Below are 16,687 nucleotides of genomic sequence, written 5' to 3'. Positions count from 1 at the left end.
ATAATGCTGAAAAACTCTCAATGCTGTGAATCAGTTCTGTGCTAAATCATAGCAATGCAACCCCCTCTAGCTCTACGATGCAGCTGCACTAGGTTAACGTGTGTGATAGTGCAGAAGGCTCAGCAGTTAATAACCGAGACAGCAGGAGAGGCCGGGGCCACAGTGGAGTAGAAACCCCAGGAGAGGAAGGACAGGGTGGCGCTGGCCTTAGCGCAGACACAGAAGAGCAGTGGGAAGAGGCGGCCACATCAGACCCTGCAGTTTTGAGCTGTGAAGGACGGACAGCGCTTTCTACAGAAAGTGCTAAAGACTGTGGCTGTGTTTTCAGAGGATTTCTATTGGTGATTGTGAACCTAGAGTGAGGAAATTCCTGTGCACCAGGATCTGTAAAAAATGTTCACAGAAGTTCTGCTGGTAATGGCCGAAACATGGAAACAAGCAAGCCATAGAAAATATGATTCCATTTATACGCTGCTCAAAACAAACTGAAGAATTCCTGATTGATTGAATCACTTTACCTTTATCAGAGAATGGCAGGAGCAGAGCTCATGACTTCAGAAGCCAGCAGCGAGAATAGACTTTCCCAGTCTTGGCACCTTGTACTTGGCAACCTGTTTAATTGGCTTCAGAGGCTTTAACTTGACCTTTATTCTCCAATACACAGGTATGTCTATTAGATCAACTATATGCATGACATATTTTACTATTTAAAACTGTCTTAAAATTATACACTAAGGAACGACAGAATGAGCACTGGCCACATACCCAGACTCAGGACCAGCTGCTCTGAATCACAGCCCCATGAATACTACCCTCTGCTGAGGAGGACACCTGGGCCCAGAAACATCTCCTGCCCCTAGAGCCACACACTAGGCTGAGCAAGGCTTTCTTACCAGGTGGGTCCATCCCATAGACAATAAATGAACACAATTTTTAGAAACAGTTTATTTTCCATTTTGGTGGAAGTCTGTTGAAGAACAGCTTACGACCACTCAGTGGTGGTTCCTACCCATTCAGTGGCTTGAGCGGTGGGAGCTGCCGACCAGTCTTCAGTGGAAGGCTGAGCACTCCAGTCTTCTGTTGAGAAAATACAAGAGGGTCATCAGCCACACCCCAGATTACTTTTGTAATCCCACCCCACCAATCTGCTTGTATTCCTACAGACACAGTAGGCCGGATGCCTTGGATCTCGATGCATACCCGTGGGGAACTGCTGGATCGGCACGGAAGGCACCTGCACGCCCTCGGACCAGTCTGCCACCTCGGGCTGAGTGGCGGTGAACTCTGGGGCTGGAGCAGTCCATTCTCCCTGAAACTCCTCCTTGGTCACAGCCTTCTCAGCTGCTGCCTGCTCTTCTTTCTCAATCTAGTTGAGGAAAATATTTTTAGTTAATATGCAATGACAGATTAGTTTGTTCTTGGCAGTAAAAAGCATCCAGGTATATGTACTTATGTGAGTGACAACAGGCCTTTGTGGACAAAGCTCACCTCTTCAGGATCTCTGTAGAAGTAGAGATCCGGCATGACCTCCCATGGGTGTTCTCGGGAGATGGTGCCACGCATGCGCAGAACTTCCCGGGCGAGCATCCACCACATCAGACCTACTGAGTGCGCTCCCTGCAAGAGCGCCAGGTTAGTAAAGTGATACTTGGCAAACCCCAAACAGTCTCCAGCTAACCCGTTCCCTCATCACCTAGGTCCCGTAGTACCAGGTGAGCACACATGGCTGTTAGTTTGAAAGTGTGTGTAGGACAGCAGAAACTAACACAACACTTACAATTGTACTCCAGTTAAAATGACTGAAAGTTTGTACCAAGATTGTTACCAAAATTGTTCTCTATCTCTGGTTCTTAATCTTGTCTGCCACTGGAATCATGGGGTTTAATTAAGACGCCACTCTACACAACAAAATGGAGTCAGTGCCTGAATACTGATAGAAATAAAAGAAAACCTCTACCCCATTCTTATGTGTAACCAGGTTTGAGATCAGTGACAAATGACCAATTTGAACCATAGGTAACCCACCTTTTTAGGATCTCAGAGCAGGATACATCAACTGAGAAAACAGTAAAGTCAAGTACTTCCTGAAGAGTTAGGAATATTGAAGAGAAAAAAAGCTATTTTTAAAATGTTTTCATCTCTCCTTAAATAAGCTCTCATTCCTTAAAATCATAGTTTTGTAGCAAGTATTACTATCCAACCCCACTCATTGGGCCAGAGACCCTCGTGGTGTTAGCGAAACACTTGCCCCTCGTGTAGCACACTACCTACACTTGTGAGTCCATCGGCCAGCAGCCTCAACTCCAAGCTCTAACAATGTGCAGGGGGAGGTCCGTGGCTGGAGCACTTAGCAACCAGCTCCAGTGCAGTCACAAGCTTGTTACCTTGTTGTTGCATGGGATGGCAATGTCCACGTAGCGCAGAGGAGAGTCTGTGTTACACAGAGCAATGGTGGGCAGGTTAACATAAGAGGCTTCTGTGAGGGGCTGGTGGTCAGCCCTGGGATCGGTAACCACCAGAAGCCTTGGCTCCCTGAACGCGGCCTGGATCTGGTTAGTGAAGGTTCCCGGAGTGAAGCGGCCAGCGATAGGAGTGGCCCCAGTAGCAGCCGCAAACTTCAGCACAGCTCGCTGGAAGAAGCAACAGAAAGAGTTAACAAGTGTCCCAGAGACGGTGCCACAGGAGCCCTGCAATGATACATGGAACACCAAGTTTGCTATGTCACCAAGCTAGCTATCTAGCAGACAACTCCCCCAAATCCTTCCTCAAAACATCTAGTAGTTAACTGTTCTTTGAAAAATCAAAGTGTTAGTCACACAGTTGTGCCCGACTCTTTGCGAGTTTATGGACTATAGCCTGCTAGGCTCCTCTGTCTGGGATTCTCCAGGCAAGAATACTGAGTGGGTTGCCATCCCCTTCTTCCAGGGATCTTCCTAACCCAGGGATCAACCCCGGGGGTCTCCTGCATTGTAGGCAGATTGTTCTCCATCTTCCACTTACTGCCTGGAAACATCATAACAAAAAGAAAAACACGCTAAGCATGGTCCCACACCCAGGCCCTCTGCTGGGGATGCTCTTCCCTCAGGTTATCTGATGCTCACTACATCCTCACTTCTGCTGGCTCCGCAGCAAACCGGCCTGGTTCAAGTACCACTTAGGAGTAACTGAGGCTTGACTGTCCAAATTCCTCATGAGGCTAAAAAAATGACACAAAATCAAAACACACAATGTAGAATCTGACCACCAGAGCACTTCTGTAATCTAGGTAGTAAATTTTCCTTGATGGAAGCACAGACTGGTCACTGAGCTCATTCTACAGCAGTGATTAAAACATCAACCATGTGTCTCACCAAAGAATTCCAGTGATTAAGCCCACCACAAGGGGAATAAATCCCAGTTAAAACACCTCTTGCAAGGAGGCCTAATCACGACAACTGAGTAAAATGAGAATTGGGAACTCACCCCCTCCAACAACTACAATAAAAACACACTTACATATTTGTACATGTATAAAGGTCCATTTGTATGTACAGCAGAACACCTAGAGCACCTGAAAGCGCAAGAAAGCGTGCCACAGGACAGGGCTGGAAGAGGCAAAAGAGAGCAAGTGGGGCGGGACCAGCAGTCCTCTTGGGAGGTAGCTGAGAAAGAGGAAACGTTTCCTGCTACCCTGACATTCCCTCACTGGCAGGGGTATTAACTGGAACAAAAAGGGAGGCTCAGCAGCTCAATACGAAGATGACCGGTTTGTGGGAGGTGGGACAGAGAGACCCGCAGACAGTCTGTGCCATCGCCCTGCAGTGCAGCCTGAGACGCGTGTCCACGTTACTTGAGTCCAGGTGAGCGCTGAGTGCTGCGCTCAGAGGAGATGCCACGCAAGACTGGCGGTGGCACACACACTGAGGACAGAGCGCAGTCCTGCTGCAGAGGGGCGTGCTAGGGGAAGGGGGGGCCTGCGTGAGAAGGAAGTTCTGCTGTGCACGGCATGAGAAGAGGCGAGGTCACCAGGGCAGCCCCTGCCTTTCCTCACGAGCTCCAGGTGCAACCTTGGCCTCGCTGAACCCAGAGGCAGACACCAGCAGGTTGCCAGAAAACAGGGGGGGGGATTGAAACTACAGCTGAGGCCTAGGATCAAAGCCACAGCTTGGGATTAACATACACACACCAACATATGTAAAACTGACAGGCGTAGGTCTCGTTGCCTGTCAGTTTTACATGTTAGTGTGTGTATGTTAATCCCACGGAAACAGATCTGAAGATGGTGACACACGCACATAACTGGACATGACCTTGTACACCTACAACAAACACAGTGTTGTAAATCAACTTTATTCCAATAAAAAATAAAATTCAGAACTTTCCTGGTCAAGGGACTGGATCCCACAAGCTACATCTAAGACACGCCATGGGATCCCACGTGCTACATCTAAGACACCCCATGGGGCAACAAGGGTCAAAGACCCTGGGGATTGCAACTGAGAACCAGGGCAATGCGACCAGACAAATGAACACATAAGCATTAAAAAAAAAAAAAAAACTTAGAAAATAAAAAACAAGCTGTAATGTGAAAGGAGATCTGGAGTGTTCCTTCTGGCACTTCCACAAAACCCTGCCACCATGTGGCCATTTCGGGCCAACAGCAACCTGGAAACCAGGCCCCTGGGCGCCTAGTATTCACAGGGCCTGCAGGGCTGTAAATGACACCTGCCATCAGGAAATGTGTGCGTTGAGTGGGGAAAAAGAGAAGCAAGAGTCTCAGGATGCCAATTTCAACAGTTTAATCTCCCTCACACTGTGTTTAAAAGAAACACATGAAAAGAGGCTCAATATTGCTACTTTGCAGAGACATGCAAATCAAAGCTACACTGAGAAATCCCTTAGCACCTGTCAGGATGGCCACCACCCACATCTACAAACAATAAATGCTGGACAGAGTGTGGATTAAAGTTGTAGGATTGTAAACTGAGGGTTCCTTAGTAAAGCAGAAACAGAGCTACCCTAAGACCCTGCCACCCCACTCCTGGGTGTCTTACCAGGAAGAAACCAGAATTCAAAGACACATGCACTCCAGAGTTCACTGCAGCCTAAAGAGGAAGCAGCCAAAATGCCCACCCACAGCAGCAAGGCAAAGGAGAAAGAAATGGCATCCAGGGACAGTGGAATATTAGTCAGAAACGAGAATTTAATAAATGCCACTGGCAGCAAGCCTGGATGAACCTAGTGAGGATCACACTAAATGAACGAGTCAGACACAACAGGCCAACACCATCTTGTTACTGAGGCACAAGCCTGTTTGCCCGACGCCAAGTGAGACCAATCATACTAACCATTACAGTTTGGAACAGAGAGAGGTTTATTACAGGTTCATACAAGGAGATGGACGGCGCATGCCCTAAGAACACCTGAAGTCACTGAAAGCTTTCAGCAAAAGCAAAAAGTGAGGGAGAGGTGTGGTTAGATGTTGCCAACTTCTTGGTGCCAGATCCTTTGTTTTTGAGGCCTGGTCATGGTCAGGTAACAATGTTCCTGTAAATCTCCACCAAATGAATGTTACTCTTTGTCTTGACAAGAAAGGGCAAGGTCCCAGTCCTGGCCAAGAGGTGGAAAATCTCAGTTGGCAGCTCCTTCGGGGCCAGGCCTCCACATCCTGCCCAGCTGTCATCCCCGAGGGAACCAGGCACCCAATCCAACTGGCCCTGTCTCCTCAAGCCACACAAAAGCTGAGGGAGGTCTAGGTCCCACAGACTGCAACCCAGGCAGATGGCCACTGGCATTAGGTCACAGAAACAGGGATGAGGGAGAGGTTCACTGCTGCCTCAAGGCCAGGGCCAAAGCCTCAGTGAAGGCTCTGGAGCCCTGCAGGACGCAGTCCCCAGTCTGTCCCCTGGGCCCTCACGCTCACTTGCTGGCCCAAGGCTGGGGAGTCGGAGGGGCTCTATGAGAAGGCCTGAATCTGCCTCATGGTCCACATGACCACACACTACTGACCCGTGGCTGAATCGCTCCCCTAATGGTCCCGCAATGACAGCTGCTTGTGGGTGGGGCCCACTGGGGTACCCACCAATGGCCGAGTAAGGCCTGTTGCTTAGTAACCAGGATGTGGAGTAATGAGGCACAGCAATGGCTCCCTGCTAAGGGCTGTGCTCATCCTGTTGTTACAATGACTTACAGGTAGAACCACAAAGTTGGTAGCATGAGTTTATCAGGGACAACCTCCCTCGCAGAATTAAAAGCCAAACTTATGCTTACCATCAGGGAAAAAATAAATTAGGAATTTGGGATTAACAGATTCACACTAATACAACACCTACAACAAACACTGCATTGCAAATCAACTTGACTCCATGATTCAAGACGGCGAAGCAGAAGGCCATGTGCTCATCTCCTCCTGCGAGAGCACCAAAATCACAACTAGCTGCTGGGGAACCAGCAACAGGAGGATGCTGGAACCTACTGAAAGACACCCCGCCTCCAAAGACAAAGCCGCCGCGGCGAGATGGTAGAGGGTAGGAGGGGCACAATCACAATGAAACCAAATCCCACACCAGCTGGGTGGGTGGCTCGGACTAGAGAACAATAATACCAAAGAAGTTCTCCCACTGTGGTAAAGGTTCTGAACCTCACATCAGGCTTCCCAGCCTGGGTATCCAACAAAGGGACTGGCAATCCCCAAGGAATCTGACCTTGCAGACCTGTGGGATTTGATCACAGGATTGGGGGGAAAGAGACTCCAGTCTTGGGAAGGCAGAAACAAAACCTTGTGTGCAACCAAGACTCAGGAGCAAGGTGCAGTGGCCCCACAGGAGACTGAGCCAGAACTACCTGCTCATGTTGGAGGGCCTCCTGTGGAGGTGTGGGTCCACAGAGGCTCACCACAGGGATGGGGGCACCAGTCTGAGAAGGTCCTTCCTTGACGTAAAGCCTCTTGGAGGTTGCCACTAACCTGACCACTGAGCCTGCAACCCAAAGCTGGGTGCTCTCAAGCCAAAAAACTACCAGGGATGCAGCACAATCCCTGGGAGCACCCATCAGCAGATAACTGGATTAAAACTTACTGACCAAGGCCCTGCCACCACAGTGAGACCTAGTCTTTCCCACCACCAGTCCCTTCCATCAGGAAGTTTACATAAGTCACAGCCTCCTCCATCAGAGGGCAGACAGAGAAGCAAGCACAGGCCCACAGCGACTAAACAAAACCACAAGACAGAAAGTTAGTCAGCATGAAAACGCAGAAAGTTATGTCCCAGGTGAAGAGACAACATAAAACCCCAGAAAAACAAGTAAATGAAGTGGAGATGGGCATCTTTCCAGAAAAAGAATTCAAAATGATAGTGAAGATGACACAGAATCTTGGAAAAAGAATGGAAGCAAAGATTGAAAAGAGGCAAGAACTGTTTACCAAAGACCTAAAACAGCCAGCCAGCCAGACAGACAAATAATACACTAGAAGAAATCAGTAGCAGAAGAGGCAAAAGAACGGGGACCTGGAAGACAAAACGGTGGAAATCACTGCCACAGAACAGAATGCAGGAGAAAAAAAGACTGAAAAGAAATGAAGACAGCGTAAGTGACCCATGGGCCAACATTAAACATACCAGTGTTCCCATTACAGGGGTCCCAGAAGGGAGAAAGGACCTGAGAAAATATTAGAAGAGGTAAGAGCTGAAAACTTCACTAAAATGGGAAAGGAAATAGTCAACCCATCAGGCTACCACCTGATTTCTCAAGAGAAACAATAAGCCAGCAGGGACTGGCATGATATATTTGAAGTGATGAAAGGGAAGGACCTACAACCAAGAATACACTACCCAGCAAGACTCTCATTCAGATTCTAGAGAGAAATCAAAAGTTTTCCAGACGAGCAAAAAGTTAAAGAGAATTCAGCACCACCAAACCAGCTTTACAACAAATGCTAAAGGAACTTCTCCAGACAGGAAACACAAGAGAAGGAAAAGACCTACAGAAAATAAACCTGAAACAATTAAAATGGTAATAGGATCATACATTACCTGAAATGCAAAGGATTAAATGCACCAAAAGGCACAGACCAGCTGGGTGGATGAAAACAAGAGCATGAAAGCACTTCCACTTACCACACCACTCTCCTTGACCACCCCCCCTCAATGTATGTAATTATCTTATATTAAGCTAATCATATTCCCATTACAGCTTATACTTATAATTATCTTTTATTTTTTGATTGTGAAAACTGATAAACATCTTTCACTACTGTGATTATGTAACTATTACTCACTTAATACCACTGTATCATGACTGGCCAATAGAAAAGTAACAGAATCCTGTACCAGCAAAACTATCATTTAATAGAAAAACCTGTAATCACTTCTTAAAATCCAGATGCACAAATCAGAATTATCTCAGAATTTTTTGAGTACAAATGCCCAGGTATTGCTTTATGTTTGCCAGTGCTCCAAATGTTTCTAATGTTTAAAAACAACTGTGAGGATCTCTTACTCTTATCTAGTTTGTTTCACTTTTTCTATTTCATATTCAGTGCTCCCATTTCATCTAGTTTACGGTTTCCAATTTCTCCATCTCTCTTTAGCTTAATGTTCTTTCTCAAGCATTTATGAAGCATGGTAGTAAAGCTTTTGCATAATATAAATAATATGCATAGTATATATATTTTAGAAGACTTATGAATTTCTGCCTAACTAAAAGTGCATGACATTTTGATTCCACTTGTTTGACTTAGAAAATAGATATGCAAGAAGCTGTGCAGCATATATACTAGATATACAAGCAACAAAGGCTTACTGTATAGTACAGGGAACTAAAGTCAGTATAATAACCTATTATGGAAAACAGTTTGAAAAATAATGTGCGTATATGAATAAATGAAACAAAAATAAAGAATTCTACTTTTTGAAACTTAACCAGTTTTTCCAAATGTTCTGTGGGCATCTAACAGTCACATGTAAGATACAAAATTTTAAATAAATTTTAGGATATAAAGTCACTATAACTTAATATAAATAGAAATATATTCTAACTAAATTATTAATGACATCATTCAAGATGCTCCAAGTCTTTTTTCTGCACGTGATAAAATATGCTCAGAGAAATGTTAATATGTCTCGCTGTATGATTATTTTTCTTTTCCCTTATTTTTTTTCAGTTTTGCTTTGTCTCTTTGTTGTTACGTGTCTAATGGTTTCTGATGTCTATCTTCTTTGTGAATAGCACCTCTTATCACTGATCATCTTTTTCATTTTAAAAATAAAAAATAGTTACTAAAAAATACTTTATTTCAATAAATAAAAATTACATTTGAATAAAATAAAGACATAAGGCTTTGGGTGCTCATCCTGGCAACTCTACTGCTAAGTCACTTCAATCGTGTCCGACTCTGTGTGACCCCATAGATGGCAGCCCACCAGGCTCTGCCGGCCCTGGGATTCTCCAGGCAAGAACACTGGAGTGAGTTGCCATTTCCTCCCCCAATGTAAGAAAGTGAAAAGTGAAAGTGAAGTCGCTCAGTCGTGTCCGACTCTTTGCGATCCCATAGACCACAGCCTACCATGCTCCTCCGTCCATGGGATTTTCCAGGCAAGAGTACTGGAGTGGGGTGCCATTACCACTTTCACTTCCAGGAACAGGAGTTACACCAAGGCTCTGGTTGCCTGAGTAGAAATCCTGTCCCCGTGTGGCCACACTGACTGGGCAACAGTAACCCGCAAACCAGGGCCTTGGGCACTAAATGGTCAGAGCCTGCAGAGCTGTAAATGACACCTGTCATCAAGAAATGCCTGGGGTAATTAAAGGGGGGAGGTGGAATCATCAAGTCAGTCTCAGAATGTCTCAGAATGCCAATTTTGATGGGTACATCTCCCTCACACTGTATTTAGAAGCAGCACACGGAAAGAGGCTTGATATACTCATTTCTAGAGACGTGCAAATCAAAACTACACTGAGGAATCAGTTCAAAAAACCTTTTAGTCACTCAGTTGTGTTCTTTCGGACCCCATGGACTGTGGCCCACCAGGCTCTCCGCTGACCATAGAATTCTCCAGGCAAGACTACTGGAGTAGGGAGCCATACCCTTCTTCAGGAGGTCTTCCCGACCCAGGGATTGAACCCGAGTCTCCTGCACTGCAGGCAGATTCTTTACCATCTGAGCCACAGGGAAGCCCGAGGAATCGAGACAGCACCAGTCAGAGCGGCCATCGCCAAGTCATCCACCAACAGCACATGCCGGACAGGGTGTGGAGAAATACTCATGCCTACTCTACTGGCGGGAATGTAAAGCGGAAACGGCCACAGCAGGGGTCCTTTAATAATCAGACCTACATACTCTTGGATGTCCATCAGGAAGAAACCAGAATTCAGACACATGGAGCCCAAAGTTCACCGCAGTGCTGCTATTCATACAAGCCAAAAGAGGCCAAGCAAACAATATGCCCGCCCACACAAAAACCAGTAAAGAAAAAATGGTAGCTCGGGACAACGGAATAGTACACAGCCAGAAAAGGAGAATTTAATAAATGCCACAGGCAGCAAGCAGGGATGAAACTAGTGAGGATCATATTAGTGGCAGCAAGCAGGGATGAAACTAGTGAGGATCATATTAAGTAAACGGAGTCAGAGACTTGAAAGGCCATTATATGACTTATAGGTGGAATCACAAAATCAGTACTAAGCCCTCTTTACCAGGAAGAAAGAGTATAAGACAAACATATGCTATCACAGGGCTAAGAGTTTAACAGATACACACTAATCACATATTAAATTCATCATCAACAACCTCTTGAATAGCACAGGAGCTCTACTCAACACTCTGAGCCCCCATACGTGAAGAGAACCGCAGAGGCAAGCATACACGGTAACTGGACAAGGTGCCGCACCCCTACACCCAACACCAACGTGCAAATCCACTCAACTCCAATAAAAACACAAGTATCAGGCAGTAACAACAGACAAGCTTTTTTTTTTTTTTTTTCAGACAAGCTTTTGAGTGTTTCTTCTGGCATCTTTCACTTTTAACTTTCAACCCAGGAACAGGAGTTACAGCAAAGCTCTGGTTGCCTGAGTAAACAAACTTGAGCAGAGAAATCCTGCCACCTTGTGGCCGTTTCCTGCAACAGCAATTTTCAAACCACTGCCGTGGGCACCAGGCCTTCAGGAGCCTGCGGGGCTGTAATTAGACACCTGCTATCAGTAAATGTCCCATTGAAAATAAACTCATTTAAGGCAGAATGTCAGCTTGCCAATACCAACTGGTAAATTTCCCTCAGACTGAGGAACTGGTTCTCACTATTCAAAATGGCTGTCATCAAAATGTGTACAAACAATGCTGGATGGGGTGTGGAGAAAAGATCGCATGGTTATCAGTCGGAATGCAGTGGTGTCATACGGAAACTTCCAAAAAGTGAAGGGGAAAAAAAGACAATGTTTATTAAGCTATTTTTATTCACTTAATCTGGCAAATATTCTTACTCTTGCTGATGTGACAGACAGAGTGTGGTGGTATCTTACTGACAGAAGCCCTTCCTGAAAAACTGGCATTTAATTCTAACTTTTTAAACTCAATATTCCAGTGTTTTTTTTTTTTTTAAAGAAAGAAACCTGAATGTAATTAAATTTGGGGGGCACTGTCTTCCCTGGTGTGCGTGGCCTTTCTCTCCTTGTGGAGAGTGGGCTTACTGCCCTGGGGCACGTGGAATCTTCCAGGACCAGGGACTGAAGCCATGTCCCCTGCATTACCAGGCAGATTCTTACCCACTGGACACCAGGGAAGTCCAACGTTTCATTTAAAACCTTCAAAGCTCACTGCTAAAAATGCCAGTGAGCCACTTTTGCATTTCTTGAAATTCAGCAGCACAGGAAAATACACAATGATACATGAATTTTAAGTCTCAGATGTGAAGTGACAAATACGCTGACAATCTTTAATTTTGGGAATTCCTCCAACTCAGCCCAGTTTCAAATGTTTTTTTTAATAAATTCTGGGTTTTTTTTTTTAAGCTTTTCTATACATCCCAAAACATCTGTAGGCTTTGCAGCCAAACCCACGCATACTGTTCCACAAACCTGGCCAGTATTCCTGGAGGATATGACACTGACATCAGCTGGGTTTTCAATGGCAACAATGGCCCGTGCTGCCAACAGAAGCTTCTCCCAGGTTCTCTTCAGATTTATGATGTAGATGCCTAGGGGAGGACACAGGGTTTTCTTAAGAGCTAACCAAGATTTGTAAGGTAATATTCTCCTAAAAACATGAAGTCATGTGGCAGCGAGTACTATCAAACTCCAGTCATAGAGGCAAGCTCTACTGGTGTTAGCGAAAATCCTGCCATTAATATAGCACACTTCCGACACTCAGCAGTTCATTGGCCAAGACTGGCCTCCACTCTGAGCTTTAATAATGTGCAAAATGCATCTTTTCATTTCTTATCCTGTTAACCCACTCTCAAGCCTTCCATGCAGAATCCAAGAAGTTCGTTCTTATTTGTGGCCTACCATTATTTTCCTCTTGTCATCTACCATGTCAAATTTATCGTGAACTCCTTTAAACTTTGCCACTCACAGGTGTAAATCCTTCAGTGGTTCTATCTCAGCGGAACAACTTAATGCATTCCAGTCTCATCAAAAGCTAACTTACCTTTTCTGCTACAGACATGAAAACCAAAATGCTTGTTCCCAACTATAGCTCTACTTTCAGAAATCAGCTTTACGAACCCGTAATGGTAGCTACAAATTATAAGGCACTCTGGGAGATAAATCATTAGAAACCAAGCTATGGTAAAGCGGCCACCTACAATGTGGGAGACCCGGGTTCAATCCCTGGGTTGGGAAGATCTTCTGGAGAACTAAATGGCAACCCACTCCAGTACTCTTGCCTGGAAAATCCCACGGACAGAGAAGCAGGGTAGGCTACAGTCCATGGGGTCGCAGAGTTGGACACAACTGAGCCACTTCACTTCAAGCTATTAAACTTTCTCCTTATCTTTACATTGTGCTTATTGAAGGCCCAACCCACGACACATAACCTACCAGTTTCCATTCTTCCATTGGAGTTCAGAATTTTTCCTTTAAAAACAATCAGAGCACTCAATACTTTTAAAGCTTCTTACCCATCTAAAGATCTATTTTCATCAATTACTTAGTGAGAGCCCTATAAGGTTCAAATTTCACAAAGCACTTCAACTCAGTACCACCTGTCAGAATAGTAGGGTCAAAACTTGTTCTTATAGCTGGAATGATCACCAAATAACACTAAAGCAATGACTGACCATCACTTTTCCTTTTGTAGATGTACTGTTCCATTTGGAAGTCAAGGTTGGTGCCACCTAAGTGGGTTCCTGCTGCAAGGAATTTGAGGACATCCTCCTCCTTCATTTGCAGGACATCAAGGGCTCCGGACATCGTGAAAGCTTCCCTTTAAGTTACGATGGGAATCTGAAAAACAATAGTTAACAAAAGTCCTTTAAACTCCTGGGACTTAAGCGGGATGGTACATTCTACTCTTGGGAGTCAGGTGACTTAATGTTTAAATCTTAACCACAGACCACATCTCCTACAGCGTCAGGCAGAGGGGTCAGTCTAGTGGGATTAGACAGAACATTAACAGATCTATGCCACACCTTGGAAAATCAAATCCTGCTCAAAGAGTGGTGTGGAGACTGGCAAAACACCCAGGTAACTAAATGAAAACAGTGAACTGAGACTTCTTAATACTCAAGGTACAGAGGAGTTAGATGTGAAAGAGCAGCCATGCCAGAGAATGTTCAGAAGGTGAGCAACGGTGATGTAAATAGGCGTCATTTTCAAGCAGACTGAAGGTGGTACCTTCGGCATTACTTCTGAGATTACTAGTTTTCCTTAAAATGAGAACACGGCCAGATTAAGGACAATCTCCTCAAAAGCAGATATCAAGCAACTCCCATCCTCTTTTTCTGTACTTAATGTGACCATGAAGCGTTTAGTATGGCGCTTACAACACGAACATAAATTAGACTTTGATTAAAGCTCGTCACACCTGAATAGGAAACCCTGCCCACAAATCCACAGGGCCTGGCCGAGCATACTAGCTGCAGGTGACTGCTCTTCAACCTCTCAGGAAGGGCGCTCGTAGAGGAAAACGGCTCTCAGAGCGCATGTGCGATGCTTTCCGGAACCAGGATCTTGACCAGGCAGTCAAGATCCCATCCAATTTCAACAAAGTTTACTTCGCCCCTAATTAAGAAACCTCCCATAGAAACCACCCATTTGAGAAATCAAAGTGAAATGGGGTGTGTGCGCGTAGGTCAGAGAAGCTCTCGGCGAACTCCCCACCTGCTTTCTTCCCCGAGTGTACTTTCGCGTCTGTTTGTTAATAAACACCCTTCTCTCTACACCTCAGTCTGTTATGACTTATTGTGCATTCCTTATCCAAATTATTTTGAACCGAGAGAAGAGAAACGCGACGTTTTATCTTTCCAGTAACAAAAACCTCGTCAAGACCTTAACTCCTGAACACCACGAACAAGGAAGAGACCAACTCAAGTAGACGGAGAAAACTGGAGCATAAGCCTCTGGATTTACAACCGAGCGTCGGGATCTGAGTCAAAACCAGCGCAGAGCGTAGGGTGGTCTCTCTGCACCCCCAGCCACCCGCACTCCGACCCAGGGCCTCCGCGGCGGGAGCGCAACCTCTGCCCGCTCCCGAGGCCTTGTGGGAACGTCCCGGCCCGGGCCCGGCCACGTGTAGACCGCCGGTCTGAGCGTGAGAGCGCCTAGTCAAGAGACTAACGCACTCCGTCGGCAGCTTTCACCTAGGTCCTCCTATACCTCGTTTGGACAGGAAGCTTGTCCTCAAGGCCCTGGGAGCCACCGGGAACCCAAAATCAACTCACTCAGAACAACGCCGTATGGACCCCTCTCAGGGCAGCGCCGAAAGGACTAGCGGGCGGAAGTGACGTCCTTATATAGTCCGCATCCAGCCAGTAACAACGGAAAGCTCGGCGGAAGCTCGATGAAGGCGTGCATCCTGGGGGCGGGCCTTACTCCGGAAGACGGGCTACGACACTAGCGCGGACGCTAGCGAATGGCGGAAGTTGGAGGGCTGATTGCCGCACTCAGGTTTCGTGGAGGGGTGAGGTCCGGAAGGGCCTGCAAGGGGTTGGCGCTCTCACCCAGCTTTTTGTACCTATGCGCTTGAGCGGGTTCCTTATTTAAACTGCATTTTTCTTTCGTGGGAAAGCACTGAACAAACCTGTGTTGAATGAACAAAAGCTGGAGAAGATACTTCGCGGTTTTTGAAGGACAAGTTAGCAGTGTCTAATTCAGATTTTTAAAGAGTTCTGTTAATGGAAAGTTTCCCGCTTAAAAAAATAAAATGACTACACGGATGGAATGCATGAGAATTTTTTTCGTAGAAGAAAAATTGCGATAGCAATTATTAGTTAATATATATTCCGCCCAATACCATGCAGCCATTAAAAAGAATTAAAATACATTCTATAGTTCAAAAAGGAGTTACAGGATGAGGGCGATCATTTTGAAATTTTGAAACCCTAGGTATTAAACGACTGTAAAGAAATAACCAGTAGCCAGATTGTTAATTATACAGTAGGTTTGAAGTTTGGTTGCACTTAGACTCCCTTGGAGAGCTTTTAAACATATGGCCAACGCTAAACTAGAAGAATTTAGATAACTTTAACGTACACCCAGGGTGGGAACTACAGGTATACAAGTAGAGAACTAGGTAGGTTCTTGGCCTCGAGTACTTTGGCTTTTAGGGACAGTTTTGTCACTGCAGGACTTTCCTGGAGGGTGTTCTAGGACACTCCCAAACTATCTCAGCAGCTCCCTCCCCAGTGCACCATAGAATCTCCAAAATACTTCCATTCTAACAGCTGGGAAATTGTGCTGTAATTATGTTTAGGTTTTGTTTCTCCACAAAATACTTTTTTCCCACAAAACAACTGTCTTTGAGAAGTGAGAAGCATGATGAAAATTTTCGGCAAGGAAGCAAGTTATCTTCAAAGGTGAAAATGTATCATGGTGATAGTAAGCCAGAGTGAGGAGCCCTCAGCCTAGGGGGCACTTGTCAAACTGTGGTATTTCCCCAGCCAAGTGTCCTCCCTCCCACCTCAGCCTCCTGGTCCTCTGCACAAGTTTCTTCACTATTTTTTATTCGTACACGTTTAAAATAAAAATCTCAGCCTTTCTTTCACAAACTTTGGTTCCTTGGGTCTGTATTTAAAAAATAGTAAAAACTGGGCTTCAATTTTTTTTTTCAAATATAAAATTGTACCAGGACTATTTGGGGGGGGGGGGGTGGTGGTGGCTATATTTCACATGGCATTGAATGGCTAGGAGATTGTGTACTGATTTGAAGCTGAGAGAAATATGGGGTGGTTAGCTGGCCCCAGGCATCAAGTTCATCTTGGGCCATCTACCTTTATAACCAGAATTCCTCCTTTCTCCTCTTCATCTGTTTGTCTGGTACCTAGTTGTCCTCCAGTTCTCTCCATGACCCTAACTTACCTGTAGTGGTCTGAGCAGGGTTCCAAAATAATTTTTCCCTCCTTTGTCCCAAAGCCTTCATTCCATCAGTTCAGTGGTAATGGAATGGTCTCTTCCGTCCATCAAAAGCATTCTGTCTTAGAGCTTTTCTCTGTCATTTGGCATTTTATCTCTTATATTATTCATGCATTGAAATCCCAGCATCACTACACACTAA

The 16,687-nt window shown here is 45.4% G+C and overlaps 1 protein-coding gene and 2 non-coding genes across 4 annotated transcripts; all 3 read right to left on the bottom strand.

Annotated features, from left to right (window-relative positions):
- Nucleotides 1–927: 927 nt before the first annotated feature.
- Nucleotides 928–14,962, bottom strand: RPSA (ribosomal protein SA). Of its 2 annotated transcripts, none has more exons than XM_020894570.2 (7): nt 14,856–14,962; nt 13,254–13,419; nt 12,052–12,170; nt 2,385–2,630; nt 1,489–1,617; nt 1,201–1,366; nt 928–1,077 (listed from the first exon to the last, which is right to left on the bottom strand). In XM_020894570.2, exons 2-7 carry the CDS (start codon nt 13,384–13,386, stop codon nt 983–985), a joined length of 888 nt encoding a protein of 295 aa, XP_020750229.1. In that variant the 5' UTR covers nt 13,387–13,419; nt 14,856–14,962; the 3' UTR covers nt 928–982. The 2 variants fall into 2 exon arrangements, with proteins under 2 accessions (XP_020750229.1, XP_020750230.1); XM_020894571.2 differs by having other exon boundaries at nt 14,791–14,892.
- Nucleotides 2,176–2,325, bottom strand: LOC139031317 (small nucleolar RNA SNORA62/SNORA6 family). The gene has a single exon (XR_011483798.1). It is a non-coding gene; the product is annotated as a small nucleolar RNA SNORA62/SNORA6 family (small nucleolar RNA).
- Nucleotides 12,244–12,394, bottom strand: LOC139031316 (small nucleolar RNA SNORA62/SNORA6 family). Its single transcript, XR_011483796.1, has one exon. It is a non-coding gene; the product is annotated as a small nucleolar RNA SNORA62/SNORA6 family (small nucleolar RNA).
- Nucleotides 14,963–16,687: the final 1,725 nt, after the last annotated feature.

Source organism: Odocoileus virginianus, chromosome 26 (genome assembly GCF_023699985.2).
Source record: "Odocoileus virginianus isolate 20LAN1187 ecotype Illinois chromosome 26, Ovbor_1.2, whole genome shotgun sequence".
NCBI lineage: Eukaryota > Metazoa > Chordata > Mammalia > Artiodactyla > Cervidae > Odocoileus > Odocoileus virginianus.
The sequence above is the reverse complement of the archived record's forward strand: the minus strand, read 5'-3'. Positions and strand labels throughout refer to the sequence as shown.

Excerpts from the sequence above, each read along its gene's own strand:
- RPSA (XM_020894570.2), bottom strand. The coding sequence starts at position 13,386 with ATGTCCGGAGCCCTTGATGTCCTGCAAATGAAGGAGGAGGATGTCCTC. Across the intron at positions 12,171-13,253 it reads CTACAAAAGGAAAAGTGATG|GCATCTACATCATAAATCTG; the intron begins GTCAGTCATTGC and ends GTCCTCCCCTAG. Across the intron at positions 1,367-1,488 it reads TCTACAGAGATCCTGAAGAG|ATTGAGAAAGAAGAGCAGGC; the intron begins GTGAGCTTTGTC and ends TTCCTCAACTAG.